General features: G+C 51.0%; 1 protein-coding gene across 1 annotated transcript in view; it reads left to right on the forward strand.

Moving 5' to 3' along the window:
- Positions 1–1,108: 1,108 nt before the first annotated feature.
- The window catches only part of KNDC1 (kinase non-catalytic C-lobe domain containing 1), a 42,765-nt gene continuing 20,414 nt past the window's right edge, over positions 1,109–23,459 (forward strand). Inside the window, 8 exon segments of the mRNA XM_044916233.1 lie at positions 1,109–1,229; positions 1,845–1,903; positions 12,888–13,034; positions 13,423–13,540; positions 14,827–15,485; positions 17,510–17,624; positions 18,448–18,519; positions 18,610–18,671. Of these exon segments, the coding sequence (XP_044772168.1) occupies positions 1,124–1,229; positions 1,845–1,903; positions 12,888–13,034; positions 13,423–13,540; positions 14,827–15,485; positions 17,510–17,624; positions 18,448–18,519; positions 18,610–18,671 (1,338 nt within the window). The 5' untranslated portion in view covers positions 1,109–1,123.

Consider the following 23,459-nt stretch of genomic DNA (forward strand, 5'->3'; position numbering starts at 1 on the left):
ATGCCTCTGTGACCGTGTGAGAGTCGTGGATGCGTGCACGCGCAGGGGAGGTGTGTGCACGCACGACCATGTGCGAGGGTGTGGGTGTCAGGTGCGTGTGTGCGTGTTGGTGACACGGTCACCACTGAGCTCGGTCACATCCGAAGGGGGAACCCAGCACGGGGAGGCCTGGAATCTGGCTGCGCAGGAGGGACCACGGTGACTTCGGGTCCTCTGTGTGCACGGCCCGGAGCTCAGGTCTGGGCCGCGGCTCCGCCGTCGTGTCCGGCGTTCCTGTGTGTCACGTGGTCCCGTGGTAGGCTCACACCACGTTTGCTCTGTTGCGGGCACCACGCTGCTTCTGTACGTACTGACTCATCTCCACCGGTGCCTACGCCTTGCTCACCTGCGTACGACCTAAAAAAGTGAAGGCCATCAGCATGCCCACCGAGCCACGTGTAAGCCGGGGCATCGGGGTGCAGGGAACCCGGCTGGACCCGGGGGCTGTGGGAGGCCGCGATTTCTGGCACAAAGAACCAGGTCCCGGCCCCCGGGGCCGACACCGGCTCCCAATAGCACGCTGGTCGTTCTGCCAAATGCCCTGTGGCTTCTGGCATCCAGGGGGCTGTGGGGCGGGTGACTTTCTGGGTGGTTTTTTTTGTGTGTTTTTTTTTTAATTTTTTTTTTAAATGTTTTATTTATTTATTCATGAGAGTCAGAGAGAGAGAGAGAGAGAGGCAGAGGCAGAGGGAGAAGCAGGCTCCCCACCTAGCAGGGAGCCCGATGCGGGACTCGATCCAGAACCCTGGGATCATGACCTGAGCCGAAGGCAGACGCTTAACGACTGAGCCACCCAGGCGCCCCTGGGTGGTTTTTTTTAAAGCCTTTGCCCACAACCCCGTTTCTGACGTAAAGTGAAACACAGCTGCGCGTTGTCTGCTTCCCTCGAGTCGGTCTCGGCGCCGTGGCACCAGGCCTTTCCCAGCGAGGAGGGCCTGCCGCGGCCTGGGTCTGTCCCCACACCTGCCTCAGCTGCGGCCTATCTTGGCAGGAGAACGTGTCCCTGGCCGACATCCTGTCGCTGCGGGACAGTGGCCTCAGCGAGCAGGAGGCGTGGGCTGTGTGCCTGGAGTGCAGCCTGTCCATGAGGAGCGTCGCCCACGCAGCCATCTTCCAGACCCTGTGCATCACACCAGACACTCTGGCGTTCAACACCAGCGGGAACGTGTGCTTCATGGAGCAGCTCAGCGGTGAGCCTGGGGCGGCGGCGGGGGCGGCAGAAGGTGCCTTTGGGGACAAGGTGGACACAGGGTCCCGCCCCGGCCCCCCGGATCGCAGCGGCTGCCCTGGTGGGATCTCCAGCCCCAAGAACCGCTGAGGGAGAAGGAGGTGGGAGGCCCCCCGGGCTGTGTCACAGCTCCTGCAGGGGACCCGCGTGGGGCCCGCCGGCCCTGAAGCCGCCGGCCCATGGTGAATGGTTGTGGGGCGTGAGGCCGAGGGCGTGGTGGCCAGCGCAGGGGGCCCCCCCGCTGCCTGCCCAGCCTCCAGGGTTCCCGCAGCCCCTCCCCTGCTCCAGGGAGGGCCGGAGTGGACGGCCCGACTCTCCCCAACTGGCTCCTTCAGTCCCCTTCTCTGGGAGGCCGGGAAAACCCTTCTCCTTCCTCCTTGGACGGCTTCCCCAGGCTTCCCGTGAAGAACGAGGTCTTCCTGTTCAAGCACTGTTTCCTCTGACCCAGTCCCCTGGGACGCCAGGACGGAAGGGGCCCCTGGGGAGCGGGAGGCCACAGCTCCTGCCCGCCTGGCTTCCTCCTCACCATTGGGCCTTGTGCGTGTGTGATCAGAGGCCTTCTCTTTTCCTTCCCCAGATGACCCCGAGGGCGCCTTTGTGCCCCCCGAGTTCGATGTGACCGGGAACACCTTCGAGGTGGGTGGCAGCAGGTGGGGGCACCTGCGTGCAGGGCACGGGCTGGGCTTGGGGGGCTGCCTTCGGGGCACCCCCACCTTTGTCAGACTCGGGGTCCCCGGCGGCACCATAAGCTCCAGTGGCCGCTTGGTGTGTGGACACATGCTTGTCATTATATTTGTCGAGTATGTTTCCCGGGTGTGAACATCACCGTATTTCACGTGTTAAAAGGGCCTGAAGTTGCTAGTGGTGGCTGGGGGGGAAGCACAGCGTCTCCGAGGGAAAGAGCGGGGCGGTGGGATGGCAGCACCCGGCAGAGACACGTGGCCTGTGGGCGATACCCCGAGGCAGCCGCGCTACCTCGCTCTGGGCTCAGGTCACCAGCCCCTGGGCACCCCTGTGTGCAGGCCGGGGAGCGTGGCTGGGGGGCACCAAGAGTGGGGTGGTGGCACTCTCCCCTGAGTGCCACGCGGGGCTCCCCCAGATCGCTGTTCACAGCTCCCATCTCCGTGGAGCCTGCAGTCTGAGGTGGGCGGAAAAAAATCAATCATTAACGAGTAATTACAAACTCAAAAATTTCAGGGAAAACCCATTAGCTTAGTGACGTTAGGTTAAATTTTAACCCCAAAATAAGAGTTTTGGGATTGGCTCCTCCTCTGCTCTACTTTACTTTACCTTAAACTAGCAACCAGCCCCTTCCTGAGAGGCCCTCGTCCACGCTCCGGTGGCAGGCAGGACCGCAGGGCCCTGGGTCGCTGGTGGATCGGGTCTCTCTGATTCCCTGGACCTCGGGGGCCAGAACCAGAGCCCAGGTGGCCTTTGGCTTGGGGCAGCTCCCAGCCCTGGTCCATGCACAGACTTCCTTAGTTTACCCGCATGTTTAACACCAGAACCAACGAGAAACTAAAGCCCTGCAATAACGTCCTCCCAGTGCTGCCCGCCTCCGTGCCGCCGGGCTGTTCCTAAAAGCAGTGCTGTTTGGTGTGTGCTGGTTTTCACATTCGAAGAAGAGTGTCGCTACACGTTATCTTCTGGAACTTTCTCTTACGTGTTTCTGGACGATGCGCCTGGACCCAGCGGGAGGTCCCGTGTAGCCCATGGCTCATGGGAGCATTGGAGCCGCCCTGCACAACCTTGGTGGATCTGGGCAGGAGCTCCTCCCAGGTGTGGACCCGGCCACGGGACGGCCACACGGCGGGGCAGGCGGTGTTCCACGGCCTCCAGCGGTGGCTGCACCAGAGTGTGCTCCCGCCAGCAGGTGCCACGGACCCCCAGCTCCATGTGGCTGAGAAGGCCCATTTTCCATGCAGTCGTTGTGCTTTTCTTTATATATTTCCACCCATTTTGTCAGGATGGCAATGTCTCCTCTACGATGTGTCTTCACGCTGTCCGTAAGACGGCGAGCGGTTCTCAGGACTCTTCACACTCCTGAAAATGACTGAGTAGCCAGAGAGCTTTCCGTGGTGCAGGTTAAGTCTACCAGTGTGTGTTACAGCTTAAACTGAGACACCTGCAAAATGCTTACCTATGAGTTCATTTAAAAGCAATTATAAGCCATTGCATGTTAATACACAACATATTTTTATGAAAAATAACAGTATTTTTCCCCAAAAACACAGTGAGAAGAGTAGGGCTGTTTCAAGTATCTGCCCACCCTTTAATGTCGGGCTCTGTGGAAGCCAGCTGGTTTTCATGGCAGCTCCGCCCTTGGCGAGGTCCCCGTTGGGGTGTCCCTGGAGCAGAGCCTCTGGAAGGTCTGGGGTGCACTCGGCTGGAACAAGAGCGTCGGTCTGGCATGCTGAGGGTCGTCCGCCTTGGGAACCACACTGTCGGGAGAGCCACTAAAGGGCCTCCTATGAGGGAGGAGGTCTCTCCAGTTTAATGGAGTCAAGTTTATTCATGTTTTCTTTGTTACTATTCTTTGTACCTTAAGAGACCTTCTCAACTCCAAAGTCTAATGGAGGTTTGCTGACATCTTCTACTAGGAATTTAAAAATTTTGTTCTTCACGTTCGAATTGCTCGAAGATGACTTTTCTCGGTAGTGTGAGGTAAGGACCAGGTTTCCCCCCTTTCCGTGTGGATACCCATTCCCGCGGATGCTGGCCGCGGGTGCACACACAGCAGGCCCGACAGCAGAGTGGGCCCGTCCTCTCGGGGAGGACGCCCGCTCCTGTCCTTCCTCAGAAGTGCTCTCACTATTCTTGGCCCTCTGTTCTTGCACATAAGTGTTAGAATGAGTATCCAGTTCCATGAAAAGCTGTTGGCATTTTGACTGGAGTGGCACTGAATCTATCAATCCCTTTGGGGAGGAGGCAATCTTTATAATATAGGGTCTTCTGCATAAACCCTTTTACCTCCTCACTTAGTCAACACCTCAGTAACATTGAGTACTGTTTCCTGTAGGAGTCTGGGATACCCTTTATTAGTTGATTCTCAGGAATTTGGTATTTTCTGCTTGCATTCTAATTTGGAGGTCATCTTTGTGATTGCATTTTTCTGCTTGTTTGTTGCTGGTCTACAGAACACAATTCACTTTAATATCTTAATCTTCTGTCCAGCCATCATGCTGAATTCTTTTGTTATTTCCCATAACTTACAGGTTCTTTAGTTTTTCTATCTAACTGATCAGATCACCGGCCTGGGCGGAGGTTTTGCGTCACGTTTCCATTCCTCGTCTTGCTGTGTGTCACAAAGCTGTGCACGTCGCCAGCCGCATGGTGTGGCCAGCGCACCTCCTGCTCGGGGACACAGGCTCTGAAAGCAGCGTTTCTCTCCCCGCCCTCAGCCAGGACGTATTTGCTACACAAGGCCCTCTGTGCCAGTCATCATGCTCTACCGTGAACGTACCTTGGGTTTTATGAAAGTGCTTCTGCATCCTTTGAAATGACCATTAAGATTTTTAATATTTACGTACTTATTTTCTAATGTTAATTCAGTCCTTCTTGCTTAGAAAACCTAAAGTGGCCAGGTGTCTTATCTTTTTAATACACTGTCACGTTCGATCTACAGATGCCTACTTTGGCGTTTTGTGCTGTTTCTGACCATGTTGGGGGCAGGACCGTCCCAGGCTGTGCAGGCGCCCCTTCCTCTGCCTGTAAGAGTTTATGTAACAACGGGGCGCTCTGTGTCCAAGGTCCGGTCACACTTACTCATCAGGACACTTGTCTCCTTGGAGGGAAATCTCTTTTTTGCTGCTCAAGTTTTAATAGTTACAGGATTATCTGTTTTGTATTTCTCATTGAAAGCTCTCTGGTAAACTATATATTTCTGAAGTTTATCCATTTTTACTTGTTTTTTCAGTTGTTGGCAGTTGGTTGCAGTGTCCCTTGTTGATCACTACACTGTCTGTGGAACGTCGGAGGACTTAAATTCTCTTTCCTTCACCTGTCAGTCTCACCAGGGGTATTTATTTGGTTAGTTTTTTCAAAGACCCCACTTCATACCACATGATCTTTCCTGATGTGTCTTTGTTTTCTTTTCCCACTGATTCTGCTGGTACTTTTCATTTTCTTTTCCTTGTTTTGAGTGTGGCAGGCGTTCCTTCTCTGCTGTTCTACTGTGAGTCAGACACTCAGCTCCCCTGTCTTCGGTCTTTCTTCCTTTGTAACGTGAACATTTATATCCAAGGCCATGAATTTCCCTCGAAACACGGGTTTTGCTGCATCCTGTGAGTTTTGCCGGGTAGCATTTGTAGTTCCCTCTTCCTCTAAGTATTTCTTTTATTCCCACTGGGGTTTCTTCTTAGCCTGAGTTGTTTAGCAACAGGAATGGGTTGAGTTTTTCCTGACTTTTTATTGAGATATGAAACACATACCGAGACACACACACGTCACAGGCATGCAGCTCAACGAGCTTTCACAGACTGAGCACCCCTAATCCAGCATCCAGACCAGGAAGCAGAGCATGCCAGCACCCTGCAGGGCACGGGGCCAGGCGGGGCCATGACGGGGTCCACACTCCAGCCCGTCCACAGCGGCAGATGGGGGCTCCCAAGTCTTTAATTCTTCACATCTCTGGAGTTGTCCTACGATAAAGTCTTGTTTTCTGAGTTGCCTTAATTCCCAGTGGGTGATAGGTGATTTTCTCTGGTTTTCCACCCACAGAGCAAGCAAGTCCTTCCTACCCGGCGCGTAAAAAGGGCCTGCCGGTGTGCACTGCCGCCTTGGGCCCAGTGTTTGCACACAACCCCCATCAGGCCTGTGATTCCAGGGTCTCTGTTCTACTCTTGGACAAGCTTCATTCCAGTGTCTGTTCCTGGGGCTAAGTTTCCCCCTAAGTGCTGCATTGTGGAGACCCCAGGAGTAGCTGCACATGTCACGTGGACTTACCATGTCTGCCCAGGTGCCCATTCCTGCCTGCAACCTGGGGCCACAACCCCCTGCCCACGAGGACCACGGTGGCAAATGCACCTTCTTGGTGCCACTCCCAGCAGGGTCAGGCCCTGCTGCTGTCGACCAGGCCGCCTCCAGCCCCGACCTCGGGGTCTCTGGACTGTGGCAAGGGTGCAGCGTGTTGGGTCGTGCTTGCTGGCCATGTCAAGACTGAGCCCACACCCTTGCCCACTGTCCTCCCTACAGAGAGGACAAAGATAGGGAGCAGTTTTCCTGAGCCCTCTAGTCCTCACACAGAATTCCCCCTTGTGACCCTGGCCACCACCCCACCCACTGCTGGGATGATGTCTCAGGCTCCCCCAATCCCCAGATGCATGGCAGCTGGCCCTCCTGGGACCATCCCCTGTACGTCCCAACCCTTGCCCAGGAAACCCCAGAGATGGGCTAGTTTCCAAAAGCTAAAACTATGACCATGGCCAGCATTCAAGCCCTGCCCCAAGCAAGCCCCAGACCCTCACAGGACTCTTTTCTGAACCTGGTCACCATGAGCATGTTCGGGCTCCAGTGGAGCCCAGCCAGGACGACCTCGACACCCACCACCCACCATTACTGTCCACTGTCACTTGTCCACAGACATGTGTGTCAGGCCTCACAGTGAACAGAGCAGATGGGCTCCTGCCTCGTGGGGATCTTGGTCTTCACAGGGGACAGACTTGATGTGGGCAGTGGGCTGCATCCTGAGAGAGGAGAATGGGGCCTTTCAAGGAGATGACAGGGTCCTCATCCAGCTCAAAATTCCCTGGAGGTCATTCTGAGAAAGTGATGTTCAGGTTGGAACCTAAAGTGTGAGTAGGGTTCACCAGATCAAGACCAGGGAGGACTTCCCAAGACAGAAGGGAATGTGCAAAGGCCTTGAGTGGCAAAGGTGCTGATACATCATGGCTAGCACATCATGACCAGCATCATCCAACAACCAATGAGAAGTATATTTGTTGAGTTACTGTCAAACTAAAAGATGGAATGATGGATGTGTGGGTGGATGGATAGATGGATGGTTGGATGGATGGATGGATGGATGGTTGGATGGATAGATGGATGGTTGGATGGATGGATGGATGGGTGTGTGGGTGGGTGGGTAGATGGATGGTTGGATGGATGGATAGATGGATGGTTGGATGGATGGATGGATAGATGGATGGTTGGATGGATGGATGGATGGATGGATGGATAGATGGATGGTTGGATGGATGGATGGATAGATGGATGGATGGATAGATGGATGGTTGGGGAGATGGATGGATGGATGGATAGATGGATGGTTGGATGGATGGATGGATGGATGGATGTGAGGGTGGGTGGGTAGATGGATGGTTGGATGGATGGATGGATGGATGGATGTGTGGGTGGGTGGGTCCATGGATGTGTGAGTGGGTAGATAGATGGATAAGTAGCTAGTCCAGTGATTGGATAGATGGGTGCCATGGTTCCTGGAGGGAAATAAAGGTGGTAGAGGGCAGAAGCAGATACCCTGACCTTGCAGGTATAGAGCCAGGTTTTATTCCCAGGACTGTGACTGGGGGATAGGGCGGTGCTCACCACAGACTCGCAGCTCATAGTCCTGGCTGGAGCCCTACAGGTGGTGGCTCATAGGGTTTGCCTTTCCTTCCACCCCAAGAATCAGCAGCCAGCAGGGTCCCTAAAACAAGGCATCTGCCCTGAGTCCATGCAGCAGCTTGACTTAAGTTTGGCCTCTTCAGGAAGCCCTGGATATTGGCTATGTGGGGACCCAGGCAGGGGACCTGGGGTGTGATCGGCATGGTCAGTGTGTGAGAAGGGAGGGCAGGTTGCCCTCCACATGGAGACCAGGGCTGGGGGTTCCAATGTCTTCTGTGAGATGTGGGGTAGTGGCCCAGGGACCCAGCTTTGGGCATGGAAAGAGTGGATGGATTCAGGGGTCACCAGTGCAGCTCAACCATGTACATGGGCCCACCAACACTGAGTGGTGTAGGAGTTCGGGTGGCAGGATTGCTTTGTCTGTGGGTGACAAGCTTGTGGGCCTGAAATCTAAGAGACTTCAGTGGAAAATGATAGAATAAGAGACTTCAGAGGCCAGCTGAAAACAAGATATATCCCAAAAAATAAGTAGCTTCTTTTTGTGTTGGTAATTACTGGTTAGAGATGAAATGGAAAATGTTTCATTTATAATAGCAATAACTATAGAAAGTCTGGAGTAAATATAGCAGGAGGGCTAGAAATGTAAAGTAAACCACTTTTCTAAAGATGAGAAAACAAGACACAAGAAGATGAGGAGACAGACCCGTCCCTGCCCCTGAGCGTCACCCCACCTCTTCAGAGACGTAACTGACCTATCACATGGTGTGAGTTTGTGCACAAACTAATGATTTGATACGTTTGTGTTTTGCAGGATGATTCCCACTTCTAGTAGTGTTAGTTAACACCTCCATCGTGCAATCGCTGTTTCTTTTGGTTGTGAGAACACTTAGGATCTCCTCTCTCAACAACCTCGAAGTATGTAATACATTATCGCTAACCGTGTCACTGAGTCACACGTTAGATGCCAGGAACTCACTCATTTCATAACTGCAGCCCTGGGTCTTTTCTCCAACGTCTCCCTGTCTCCTCCACCCCCAGCCCTTGGCAACCTCCACTCCACAGTTTCCGAGCGTTCGGCTTTTTTAGATTCCATGCAGAAGTAGTATCATACGGTATTTGTCTTTCTCTGTCAGACTTGTTTCACGCAGCATAATGCCCTCGAGGGCCCTCCTTTCTTGTGGCTGAATCGTACTCTGTTGTATCTCTAGACCGTATTTCTTTACCGAGTCATCCAAAGACAGACACTTAGGCTGCTTCCACATCTTGGCTTCTGTAAATAATGATGCAGTGAACATGGGAGCGCATATATCTCTTTGAGATCCTCATTTTATTTCCTTTGGATATGTACCCAGAAGTGGAATTGCTGGATAGTATGGTAATGCTATTTTTTATTTTTGAGATCCTCCGTGCTGTTTTCCAGAGTGGCTGCACCAGGTTGCATTCCCACCAACAGTGTAGGAGGGTTCCCCTTGCTCCACATCCTCACCATTATCTCATCCTCACTTATTATCTCTTGTCTTTTTTATAACAGCCATTGACAGGTGTGAGGTGACATCTCATTGTGGTTTTGATTTGTATTTCCTTGATGATGAGTGATGCTGAGCATCTTTTCATGTGTCTGGTTGGCCATCTGGATGTCTTCTTTGGGAAAATGTCTGTTCAGTTCCTCTGCCCATTTTTTAATCAGATTGTTTCTTTGCTCTTGAGTTGTAGGAGTTCCTTATATATTTTGGATATTAACTCCCTGTGAGACAGATGGTTTGCAAATATTTTCTCCCGTTCTATAGGTTGCCTTTTCATTGTGTTGACTGTCTCCTCTGCTGTGCAGAAGTTTGGCAGTTGATATTTTTCCCACTTATTTGTTTTTTCTTTTGTTGCTTGTGCTTTTGGTGTCACATCCAAAATATCACTGCTAATGTCTTAGAGCTTTTTCCTGTGTTTTCTTCTAGGAGAGTTATGGTTTGGGGTCTTATGTTATAAGTTTTTTGTCCATTTTGAGTTAATTTTTGTAAGTGGTGTAAGATAGTCCAATTTCATTCTTTTCCAGTTTTCCCAATACCATTTATTGAAGAGACTGTCCTTTCCTCATTGAGTATTATTGGCTCCTTTGTCAAATACTGGTTGATTGTATAGACATTAGTTTATTTCTGGGCTCTCGATTCTGTTCCGTTGGTCTATGTGTCTGTTTTTATTCTAGTACCGTCTCTTTGCATTACTATAGCTTTGAAATAGTTTGAAATCAGGATGTGTGGTGCCTCCAGCTTTGTTCTTCTTTCTCAGGATTGCTTTGGCTATTTAGGGGTCTTTTGTGGTTCCATATGAATTTCAGGGTTGTTCTCTCTATATCTGTGAAAAATGGCACAAGAATTTTGATAGGGATTGCATTCAATCTAGAGATGACTTTGGGTGATATAGACATTGTAACAACACTAATTCTTCCAGTCCATGAGCACAGGATATCTTCCCATGTATTTGAGTCTTCCTTAATTTCTTTCACCAGAGTCTTAAACTTTTCAATGTACAAAACTTCACTTCCTTGGTTACATTTATTCCTAATTATATTTTTTGTTTTTGATACTATTGTAAATGGGATTGTTTTCTTTACTTATTTTTCCTATATTTCATTGTTAAGGTACAGAAAGATAGCTGACTTCTTCATATTGCCCTTATGTTCTGCAACTTTACTGAATTTGTTGATTGGTTCTAACAGAGTTTTGGTAGAGTCATTAGGATTTTCTATATGTGAGACCATATTGTCTGCAGATGGAGACAGTTTTACTTCTTCCCTTCTGATGTGGATGTATTTTATTTCTTTTTCTTGCTTGATTGCTCTGGCTGGGACTTCCAGTGCTGTGTTGGATAGGAGAGGGGACAGTGGGCACCCTTGTCTCATTCTGATCTTAGAGGAAAAGTTCTCACCTGGTCACCATTGAGAGTGATGTTGGCTGGAGGCTTGTCACATGTGGCCTTTGTCATGTTGAGATGTATTCCTTCTATACCCAATCTCTTGAGAGTTTTTATCATGAAAGATGCTGAATTTTGTTCAACGCTTTTTCTGCATCTATTGAGATGATTATACGATTTTTGTCCTTCGTTCTACTAATATAGTCATCACGTTGACTGATTTGCAGTTGTTGGATCACCCTTGCATCCCAGGGATAAATCCCACTTGACCATGGTTTATGATCCTTTTGATGTGATGTTAAATTCAGTTTGCTAGTGTTTTGTTGAGAACTTTTACATCTGTGATCGTCAGGGATATTGCTCTATAGTTTTCTTTTGGTTCCTTACCTAACTTTGGTATCAGAGTAATGCTGGCCTCACAAAATGAGTTTGCAAGTGTTCCCTCCTCTTCAGTTTTCTGGAAAGATTTAAGAAGGATTAGTATAAAATTCTTTAAATGTTTGGTAGAATTCACTAGAGAAACCATCTGGTCCTTGGTTTTTCTTTGTCGGGAGGTCTTTGATTACTGATTCAATCTCCTTACTATTCATGGTCTGTTCAGATTTTCTATTTCTTCATGATTCAGTCTTGATAGGTTGTATGTTTCTAGGAATTTATCCATTTTTTTTCTAGGTTATCCAATTTGTTGGTGTGCAGTTATCCTTATTAGTCTCTTAAGATCCTGTATACCTCTCTGGTGTTACTTGTACCATCTCCTCTTTCACGTCTGAGCCTATTAATTTGAGTCCTTTTCTCATGGCTAGTCCAGCAGGAGGGCCCACAGCCAGGACAGAAGTCTGTCTGCCTGTTACCTGACACACAGGTGGGCGAGACTCCCGCCAGGTCCATTGGCATGAGGCAGTGGCTCCCACGGCCCCCACGGAGGTGCTCTTGGCTGTGAGTGGAGGCTGAATTGCTCTTGAGGGTCAGGTTCTGGGGACATCCTGTTGGCCATCTTGGTGACTTCTTAAACATTTTATTTTGTAAGAAGTTGATCCTTCCCAAATTCTGCAATGTCAATGCAATTACAATAAAATTGCAACCATTTTTGGTTTGTTTTGTGAATGGGAATGGGAGAACTAATATTTGTTTTTTAAAACCTGATAAATGTGAAAATGATCCAACTTTTTGAGGGAAAAAAAGGGACAACCTGTCCTCGGGATATGAAAATACACTCTGACGCTACTATAATTAAAATAGCACGGTCTAGACAGGACAGACGCATGGGGAGACGAGGATTAGAGGAGACGAGGCCAGCTGGACCCAGGGTCCCAGGGGAGCCAGCAGGACGGGCAGCAGCAGAGGGGGATCTTCTCTAAATGCTGCTGGGGGCTGCTCTCCATTACGAGGGAAACAAACCCAGATCCCTACAGATGGCCAGCACGTTGACAAATTTCAAATGGATTAGAGCTGGATGTGTAAAAATTATAAAAATATTGGAGGAAACAAAAGAAAGCTGTTTTTATCATCTTGGGGTAGGGAAGTTCCTCCTAAGAAGGAGCTAAAGAAAAAAATGTCTGATTTCACAAATTAAACATGAGAATTTTTGAATGTCAAAAGATGCATGAACTACGTCAAAAGCTAAGTGACAAACGGAAAGAACATATGTGTGGCACACAGACTGGCAGTCAGATCCTCAGTATGCCAAGGGGGCGCCCCAAACAGGAAACAGTGTGGTGACGTTGCAAAGCCCATGAATGGGCATAAAGAGGAAAAGTTAGAACCATGAATAGCAATGAACAGATGCTCAGTCTCATTCATAATTAGAGAAATGCAGACTTGAAAAGAGAAGACTGCCCTTCAGAGACATGGCCGCCATCACAGGTGGGGATCCTAGCATCTGCACACGCTGGGTCGGGGCTGGGGTGAGGCGGAAGCTAGGGGGGTGGGCACCGGTCAGTGCAGCAAGGCCAGCGCAGACCTCCCACCCACGAGCACGGGGCCCCTGCCCTAGGGTCAGCATAGTCACCGTGCCGGGGGAGGTGCTGCTTGGCTGTCCCGACACAGACTGTCAAGAGCAGGGGTCCCCAAAAACATGTGTTCCTGGCCAGAGGAGCAGAGACCGTGTGGGGAGAAGCTGTGCTCCAGGGCACTGACAGTCTTTTGGGTGCCGCAGGCTCACATCTACTCTCTGGGGGCCACGCTGAAGGCAGCCCTTGAGTACGTGACTGAGCCCGAGCCGGAGCCCAGGCTGAGCCAAGACCTGGAGGCGTTGCTGAGCCAGATGCAGGCGGAAGACCCTAGGGACCGGCCTGACCTTGAGGTACAAAGTCACCCCCAAGGCAAAGACCTGAGACCCCCCCCCCACGGCCCCAGTGCCCCAGGCACACACACACACACACACACACACACACAGGGCCCTCCTGCCCCACCTCTCTCCCCTCGGTCCCATGGGCTCTTCTTCACCTGGGATTTGGTGGCATTGCATTTTGCTTAAATAAGAACTTGACCTTTCATTATACATTGTTATAATGAAGAGGTTTGGCTTATAATTTTCATGGGCTGAACAGAATCGCCTGGTTTTCTGTAATTGCAGGATACACTGCTTTTTTATGCCAGAAAATAGACATGGAGGGGGGTGGGCTCTTGGAGGGCAGGGCTTCCTCCATGATGAGCTTTCCCATCTGAGCTGCTCACATGCGTGTCTACAGAGCATTATAGCATTGTGTGAAGAGAAGATGCTCTTCACGTCCTCCTGCCGTCTGTGCCGGAGCCTCTCGGCCATCGGGAGGAGGGTGCTCTCCATTGAGTCCTTTGGAGCATTTCAAGGTAAGCACGTGCACACGTGTTCTTGCACACACGCATGCACACACAGATAGTCACACACACATATACACATGCATGCACGTACCCACTCACATGTGCACGTGAGTATACGTAAGCTTTAGCACAGATCAGACACACCCATGTTCATGCCATTGTACTCACCGTGTAAACACCCACACTCACATGCACATGTGCAAACAGATCACGTGTGCCCCCACAGGCACGCACGTGTTTATACTAACTTGCTCATAGTCACAGAGGCATACATGAAAATGCAAGGTCATACACACCTACTTGTACACATGCACACTCATCACACGCATGCACACTTGTGCACAAACATAGCACTCTCCTGCACATACAAACCCATTTTGCAGCCATGCTCACAGACTGACACATTCACCCTCACTCTCAGTCACCTTGCACACACTTTGCAGACACCTGGGCCACTGGGGGTGTTGGGAAGTGAGAAGTCTTAGACCTCTGGTCTCTGTCCGGGTCTGTGAGCATGCCAGTGCATGGACACGGGGACACTGCGCAGTTCGTTTCTGTTTGCTGACACCACGTGGTGTCTGGCAGGCCCATTCCTTCTCTGCCAGAGAAGCTGTTGCTGAAGCATCTGGGATTTTCCTGGCTCGGGTGGGACTCTGGCATGGTCTCAGGTCATGTTTTGAGCAAATGTCAGCATCTGCTCTGCACTGTGCCTGCAGCAAGAAGCCCGGAGGGCCCTCAGGGGCGGCCCGCACGAGCCTCTTGTGGCAGCAGGGCCTGACAGCACGCCACCCGAGAGACCACAGGCCTGAGGCTCGTCTCCTGCCGTGCAGCAGAGAGCAGTCACAACGGGAGGGGCTGCAGGCCACAAGGAGGGGCCTCCATGGAGATCACAGACACCTGCGTGCGAGATTGTGCACCAGGACGGTGGGGGGGGTGGGCAGCCAGACTCAGTGTCTTCCTTTGGGGACATCATCTGTGTACTTGTACTAGAAAGCAAAGGCTCTTTAGACAAGCTGCTTGGATGACCTTAGGAAGACCCCGAGGGGGCCCGTGCAGGCTGTGGAGGGGGCCCAGGAGCCTTTGGAGCCTCAATAGTTGGAATCAGCCGGGTTATGCAATGAAGGAGGCAGGTGAAGATGGTTCTGGGCTGATACTGAGGGGAGGAGAGGGGGACCCAGGAGTGCAGGAGAGGTGCCCGCATCCCCTCTAGTGACGGGTGGGGTTGCTAGGGATGCCCACCCCGGGCTCAGGTCCCCAGCTGCTGCCCCTGCAGCAATCACCTTGCTTTTGCCCAGATGTCACCGAGAGCAGCTGGAGCGGGAGACCTGCTGCAGGAAGCCTGGGGCCCAGGAAACAGCCGGGGGGCCGCGCTGCAGACCCAGAGGGCCTGCCCCAGCGCCCTGCCCCTGAAGCCCACGGCAGCCCGGAGCAGTCTGCTGCTCTGCCCTCCAAGGCCCTGCTGTCAGTCCCTGTGAGAAACGGAGAGCGGCTGGCCAGCCTCATCCTGGACACCCAGCACCCCCTGGGTGACCTGGAGAGGAGCCGCCTGAGGAAGGTGCAGACATTCCCCAGGCTCCTGCCCGACGGCCCTGAGGCCGGCACCCTCTGCCTGACGCTGACCCCCACCAAAAACCAGCCACCCAAGTCTGAAGTCTTCCCTCCAGACCCCAGGGAAGCCTTTCTAGATGGGAAAAATGGCCTTTCCAGCTACAAGTCACAGCCCAAGTCCAGACTGTGGCCAGAGCGGGAGCCCGAGCTCCAGCAGAGAGGACCTGGAGATGCCAGCCGAAGCGGGGACAGGGTATCTGGGGCACTGGGCTGGAGCCCTGTGGAGGAAAGCACCCCATCCCGCTCCAAGGACCCCGGAGATGCAGGCCCAGAGCCCAGGACTTCCAGGGCTGATGAGGGGACTCCCGACAGAGCTGGGGAGCCGGCTAGTGCAGCAGGAGAGCAGGTGGGTGATCGCGGTTTCCATCCCATGTGGCCGGGAAGGGGCCCTGCACGCGCACACACACTCCTGTCTGTCTCACACGCAGTGCTGATGGTCTACCGCAAGGAAGGGAGTCTCAGCCTTCACTCCTGCTCAGTAATTTACAAGTTTTAAGCAAGCTGCCTGTTCCTGAAGGAAGCTGTGAGGACAGCCTGCTGTAGCCCCAGGTGTGGCCCCAGGCCAGAGCCTCTCCTGCAGCCCCCCCTGGAGGTGGGGAATCCCAGAGAGCACCCCCACACACCCAGGCCTCCCCTGGCCTCACCCGCATGTAGCACCCCACGCATTCACTGAAGGAGGCACACCCCTGCTTCGGGGTTAATGTTCTTGCCAAACGATGCGTGCAGGGAGCAGTCTTCCCGGGAGGAGGCCCGGCAGCCCCAGGCCAGCAGGGTTACCTCTGCGGCTCTGTTCCCCAGCCCTCATGCTCGGGGGCTGCAGCGTCTTCTTCCGCTGATGATCTTAAAGGTCAGGAACTGGGGCACCTCAGTGGCACAGTTGGTTGAGCATCTGACTCTGGATCTGAGCTTAGGTCTTGGTCTCAAGGTCGTGAGTTCAGTCTCCGCATTGGGCTTCACGCTGGACGTGATGCCTGCTCCATGCTGAGCAGGGAGCCTGACGTGGGGCTCGATCTCATAACCCTGGGATCATGACCTGAGCCGAAATCAGGAGTCAGACGCTTGACCGACTGCACCACCCAGACACCCCAAAACTCTAGTTACTTTAAAACAAATGTCTATCCTGAAGACCCCAGTGCATACACATGTGTCTACACCTCAGCTCATATGGTCTCTGCTGGCCTCCTGGATCCATACTGGCTTGTGTGTAGAGAGGTCCCAGCCACTGAGGCAGGAAAACCTCATACACCCCAGCCCTGGACTGGGCTCACCTTCCCATACCCAACAGCCTTACAACAGCCCACTTTCCAGATGGGTAAACTGAGGCATGGGGTGGCTGTGCACTCTGTTGGAGGGTGGGCAGCCACTGAGGGGCAGAGCTCACCTGGAGCCCAGCTACTTAACCACCAGGCTCCCCTGCCCCAGAGGCCTCATGGGACCAGGGCCCACCCAGACCCCCCCCAACCCAGGCACAGCCTGTTGGGGATCAGGTCCCCCAGGCTTCTGCTGCAGAGCATGTCCTGGTTTCAAAGCAGGCTGCTCCAACCGCACATGTAGCGGGAGGCTTGGGGAGGGCCGGATCATGGGCCTCCAGCCAGGCTTGCTGCACCCCAGGCGTGAGAGGGGTCAAGGTGGAGACAGTGCCTCGGGAACCTTCCCTAAAGCGTGCACTTGTATGTCCCAAGTGTGGTGGCTGTGGTCCTAGCTCTTCCCGTGGCCTTTAAGTGGAGAACTACCTTCCAGCTGAGTGCGTTCTTCTGACTCTGGGAAATTTCTGTGTGTGGCGGTGAGGGTGAAGTAGAGTAAAATACACATCCCATAAAATGAGCCCTCCCCCACCAAGCACCCAGCTCAGCGGCATCCAGCATGTTCGCCGTGTTGTGCAGCCAGCCCCACCCGCCGGCCCCACGACTCTCATCCTCCCAGACGGAAGCTCGGTCCCCATCCCCTCCCCCGCCCTGGCGCCCACCGTCTCATCTCCGTCTCTGACTGTGCTGGCCCCGGGGACCTCACGAAGGTGGGGCACGCAGTGCTGGTCCTTCCATGTCTGGCTTCTTTCACTCGGCATCAGGCCCTCAGGCTCAGCCTGGAGGTGGGTCACCGATCATATGGTGATTCTCTGTTCAATTCCAGAGGAGCCTCCATGCTGCTATCCCCACATTTCCACCAGGTGCACTGGGTTCTGGTTCCTTCCCGCCCTCCCAGCCCATCATGGCCACGTGAGGACTTTGCCAGCCCACGTGGCAGGAGTGCGCTGTGCCGGAGGCACATCCACCCTTATTTGAAGTGGTTCCCGCCCTGTCACCTTCCCAGTGGGCTGGGCCGAGCTGACCCCAGGGACCATTCTCACTAGGATGTGACTTCTGCCCCCAGGGCGTCTCCCTGCAGGAGCTCCTGTACCAGCTGGGCCGGCCCTTCAAGGAGTATGAGCTCTGGGCTCTGTCCCACGCGTGTCTCACCGCTCTGCGCACTCACAGCGAGCACCCAGGTGATGCTTTGTCCTGCGGTTCCGTGTTCAGCCTGCCCCCCCCATGTGTTCCAGGGCCAGGACCAAGAGCCTCACGTGGCCTCCATCAGGCACATGTGGGCCACGGGGACAGCCTAGGGCCAGGTGGCTGGGTCCCCACTGTGAGCCCCTGTGCCCTGGAGGTGTTTGCTCTGGTCTCAGGACCACAGGGGTCTGGGGGCAGCAGTGGGGGCAGGTGTTTGGAATGTGGGCCTTGAGGCAGACAACCCTGCTGTAGAGTGAAGTGGGAGCTGTGTGGATGGCCCACATCCCCTCAACGGGGCGACATTGTCCCCAAGGAGGCAAAAGTGGCCGGGGGAGGAGGGGATTTTAGATACTACCCTGGTTTGCAGCTCCCTGGACAGCGTGACAGGCCCACAGCCCTTGATGTGAGCACGTCCTGGGGAGGGACGATGAGGAGAAATGCTGCCATCTGGCTGCCCCCACAGGCTTTTGGGGTGCAGCCTCCTCCGGGACCCCTCAGAGGGGCAGCTCTCAGTGCTGGGCCGTGACCTCCATGCCCTATCCTCTTCCTTCATCTCCTTTCCATTTCCAGCTTGATGTGCAAGGAGCAGGCAGGAGGGGCGTCGCAGAGGGCCCCCCATGCCCTGTCCACCTGGCAGTGTGCCAGGGCCTCTAAGAAGGAGCAGCAGCCACTGGCCCCTGGCCCCTGGGCTGTGCTCCCTGGGGGTCTGTGGGCTGAGGGGAGGGGCTGCCCTACCCTGAGCACACGTCTGCGGGTTTTCCGGGAGAACAGGGTTCCCACAGTGAGTCCCGCTGCCCTGACCCTCATCTTCTCTTGCAGCCTACCTGTGCCTGGACTCTGTGCTGGTGGCCAAGGATGGGGCCGTGCTCTTCAGCCCACCCCCTGCCAATGGTGCGTACGTGGGGTCACCCTTAGGAGTTGCTCCAGCACGAACACCCGAGGCTGAAAAGAGAGCTCAGAACTTGGGTTTTTCTCTCTTAGGCACGTACGACACATTTTTTCTGGCTCCTGAGGTTGCAGAGCAAGAACTGGTGACTGAGAAGGTAACTGGCCCTCCCCATCCCTTCCTGCAGCTTCCTGCCCCCACATCCCCAGTGGAGCCCCCCTTCTGCCCTGAGAGCCTGGCAGTGGGGAAAGAGGCAGGGTACCCTCCCCCAGAGCAGCGGTCACATCCAGAGCCCTGGCTCTCCTGGCCTGGGCAGCATCCCCCTAGCAGGTGCCTCCCCAGGAAGTGGCAGGGCATGGCTCTGGTGGTGTCATCCCAAGATGAGCGGGACTTCTGCATGGACAGCTCTGGGCGTACGTGCTGGCTTGGGAGAGTCCAGGGCTAGACTTTCAAGAATATTTACAAGGCACTTGTTAAACACAGCCATTGTTAAAAATTAAATTGTACAAACTTCTGGGGGGCCTAGCTGCCTCAGTCAGTAGAGCGTGCAACTCTTGATCTCAGGGTCATGAGTTCAAGCCCCACATTGGGCATAGAGCTTACTTTAAAAAATAATAATAAAATAAAATTGCATGAACTTATAATTGGGTAAGTGATATTCAAAACCAAGGTAGAACTCCACTTCCCTACTCGCCCAACATACATCTAGAAACCCCACATCCCTAACACAAGAATGAGAAGTCTGAGAGGTAGAGAGCAGAAGGCAGCCTGGCCGGGGCCTCAGGCCGGGGAAGGCACGGTAGCAAGAGCCCTGCTTCCTCCCTCTGCCTCAAAAATGGGGACACAGAAGCCACACTGTCAAGCCAGAGGACATGGCAAGGGAAGGGGTGGGCCCACCCAGGCCAGCAAAGACCCCACCTGGTGCTGCCAGAGAAAGCTGAGTATCCCCACCAGCCTATAATGAGCACCCCTGCCCATGAGGCCAGTGGGGACCATGTGGGGAGCCTGGACCCACACCACGCCCCCCACCCCCAGCAGTAGCAAATGCCCCTCCCAGCCAGGTGTTGTGGGAGGAGGCCTCATGGAGAGCAGCAACCAGGCCACCCCCACCTCCGCAGGGAATGGAGGCAGGGGAGGAGCAGAAAGGATGTACTCCTACACCTCCAGCCAGAGGCGTATCACTGGAGGCCCAATGGGGGCCCGGCCTCCCACCCCCTGTCCAGCATGAGGAGGAGCCCTCTCCTCAGATGTCAACTGGAGCCAAATACAGAACCTGAACTCTGCCCCCACCTGGCAATAAGGAGATGTTACCCCTCTTCCTGACTGTGCTGTCAGAGAAAGCCAGGTAAAACAGGTTAAATAAGATCGAGAGTCTTACGACATGGAAATGTCCAGGTCTCAACCAAAAACCACTCGCCATACCAAGAAACAGGAAGATTTCAAACCGAGTGAAAAAAAGACAATCAACAGAGGCCAATGTTGGCACTGTGGGGCACAGCTAAAGCAGGCCTAAGAGGGAAATTCATAGCACTAGATGCATATGTGAGAAAAGAGGTAAAAGCTCAACTCAGTAATCTAAGCTACCACCTCAAGAACCTACAAAAAGAAGAGCAACGTAGACCCAAAGCAGAAGGAAGGAAGTAATGAAGATGAGAGCAGAAATCAATGAAAATAGAATAACAATAGAGAAAACCAGTAAAGTCAGGAGCTGGTTCTTGGAAAAGACCAATAAAATTTTAAAACTTCCAGCAAAACTGACAAAGGAAGCAAGCAAGAAAGAAAGAAAAAAGAAGAAGAAAAAGAAAAAAGACACAAATTACCAATATCAGGAATGACACAGGGGATATCCCTACAAACCGTTTAGACATCAAATAATGGATGCCACAGACAGCTCTTTAAAGTTGACAACTTAGATGAAATGCACCAATTCTTCAGAAAACATAAACTACCACTCACCCAATATGAAATAGATCTTTGAATAGCCCTTGACTTTTTTTTTTTTAAGATTCTATTTATTTATTTGAGAGAGAGAGAATGAGAGACAGAGAGTATGACAGGGAAGAGGATCAGAGGGAGAAGCAGACCCCCCGCTGAGCAGGGAGCCCGATGCGGGACTCGATCCCGGGACTCCAGGATCATGACCTGAGCCCAAGGCAGTCGCCTAACCAACTGAGCCACCCAGGCGCCCAGAATAGCCCTTGACTATTGAGGAAATTGAATTTATAATTTTATAATTTTAAAACTCTAAAAAACTAAATCTCTTGGTCCAGAGTTTCACTGGAGAGTTCTACTCAATGTTTAAAGAAAAATCAATACCACTTCTACACAATCTTTTACAGAAGACAGAAGAAGAGAGAACACTTTCCAGTCTATTTTATTAAGCCAATATGTATACTGTCAATGTATACTGATGACAGATAGATAGATGATAGATAGATAGATAGTTAATAGATAGATAGATAGATAGATAGAGGAATATATATACCAACATTCCTCATGAATATAAACGCAAAAATCCTTAACAAAATATGCAAATAGAATTCAACAATATATAAAACTATGAACCATGACATAGTGGCAGTTATTCTAAGGATACAAGTCTGGTTTAGTATTTGAAAATCAATTAGTCCAACATATTAACCAGCTAAAAAAGAAAAAACCCGGGCGCCTGGGTGGCTCAGTTGGTTAAGCGACTGCCTTCGGCTCAGGTCATGATCCTGGAGTCCCGGGATCGAGTCCCACATCGGGCTCCCTGCTCGGCAGGGAGTCTGCTTCTCCCTCTGACCCTCCCCCCTCTCATGCTCTCTCTCTCTATCTCATTCTCTCTCAAATAAATAAATTTAAAAAAAAAAGAAAAAAAAAACCCATAATCACATTTAATCGGTGCAGAAAAACCATTTGGCAAAATTCAACACCCATTCATAATAAAAAATTTTCAGAAAAATACAAATAGAAGAAACTTCCTCAGCTTAATAAAGAGCATCTACAAACACACACACAAACACACACATACCCTATAGCTAACGTCATACTTAATGAGAAAAGACGAAATGCTTTCCCCCGAGATTGGAAACAATGCAAGGGTGTGCGCTATCACTGCTTCTACTCAACATAGTGCTGGAAGTTCTAGCCACTACAGTAATGCAAAAAAAAGCAAGTAAAAGGCATAAAGACCAGGAAGAAGAAATAATACTATTTGCAGAAGACATAACTGTCTATGTAGAAAATTCTAAGGAAGCCCATGGGATGAATAAGTGAGTTCTGAAAGGTCACAGGATATAAGATAAGCATTCAAAAATCAATTGTATTTCTGTATGTTAGCAATGAACATGCAGACACCAAAATTTAAAATACAGTGCAAAAAAAAAAATAATACAGTGCATTTGCTCTCAGCCTTAGCACCATCTTGGAAACCTCCAGGCCATGAACCACATGGAGGAAGAAGCAAATGCACAAGCTGAAGTTGAAGCAAAGGTCCAAGTGAAGTGCTCACTTGTGCATCCATGAAGCCGCAGGAGCAGAAACAAGGAAAGCCAGAGGCCAGGGATGCTGTTACAAACTGTTGGACAACACACCTACTTTCTAGAATTTTCTCAGTGGATCTAAAACATCCATCGCCATATGATCACAACGACCACTTTGGAGAAACCTACTTTGTTCATACCAAAACAGTCCCTTATGGTCCTTTGTCCTGGACCTGTGACTTTCAGAACTGATTCTGTTCTCAGTTGTGGCTGAATGTAACGTGTACAGTAAATCATCTCTTCTGTTGTCTTAGCTAAAGAAAAAATTTTTAAATACATATAAATTTAATTAAAATATAAAATGTAAACTTAATGTAAATGTACAATGACTCAAAAAAAATGAAATACTTGCATGAAAATCTAACCAAGCATGCACAGGACTTACCTGCTAAAAACTACAAAATGCTGATGAAAGAAATCAAACAAAATCTCTGGGATAAAGGGCCAGGCAAAGAGTTCTTAGACTTGACACCAAAAGCAGTGTCCATAAATTTTTCCACAAAAGGAAAAGTGGGCAAAATGAACTTCATCAAAATTAAAAGCGGACCAAGTGGGATTTTTTCCACATATGGAAGGCTGACTCAACAATGGGAAAGCAATTAATCTAGCATATCACATCAGTAGGCTAAAAAAGACAAATCATGTTAATGTCAAGAGATGCTAAGCTATTGACAAAATCCGCCATTCTCAGCAACCTAGGAATGGAGGGGAACTTCCTCAACTTGATAAAGAATATCTGCTAAAACCTACAGCTCACATAATTAATGGTGAGAAACTAGATGCTTTCCCTCTAAGATGGGGTAAAACTGGAGAATGTCCCTCTCACCACTCCCATTCAGCATCGTACTAGAAGTCTTAGCTAATGGAATAAGACAAGAAAAGAAGGAAAATGTGTACAGATTGAGAAGGAAGAAATAAAACTGTCTCTGTTTACAAGTGACATGATTGTCCATGTAGAAAATCCCAAAGAATCAACAAAAAATCTCCTGGAACTAATAAGCAATTACAGCAAGATTTCAGGATAGCAGGTTAATATGCAAAAGTCAGTTGCTTTACTGTTTACCAGCAGTGCGCAATTGGCATTTGGAGTTAAAAATACAATACAATTTACATTCACACCAAAAAAATTACTCATATATAAATCTAACAAAATACATATAAGATCTATAAGGGAAACTACAAAACTCTGATTAAAAAAATCTAAATAAATAGAGAGATATTCCATGTTCATGAATAGGATTCGATACTGTTAAGATATCAGTTCTTCCCAATTTGATGTATAGATTAAATGCAGTTCCAATCAGAATCCCAGCAAGTTACTCATGGATATCAGCAATCTGAGTTTAAAGTATGTGTGGAAAGACAAAAGACCCAGAATAGCCAACACAATATTGAAGAAGAACAAAGAGGACTGACACTGC

The sequence above is a fragment of the Neomonachus schauinslandi genome, chromosome 6 (genome assembly GCF_002201575.2).
Source record: "Neomonachus schauinslandi chromosome 6, ASM220157v2, whole genome shotgun sequence".
Classification (NCBI taxonomy): Eukaryota; Metazoa; Chordata; class Mammalia; order Carnivora; family Phocidae; genus Neomonachus; species Neomonachus schauinslandi.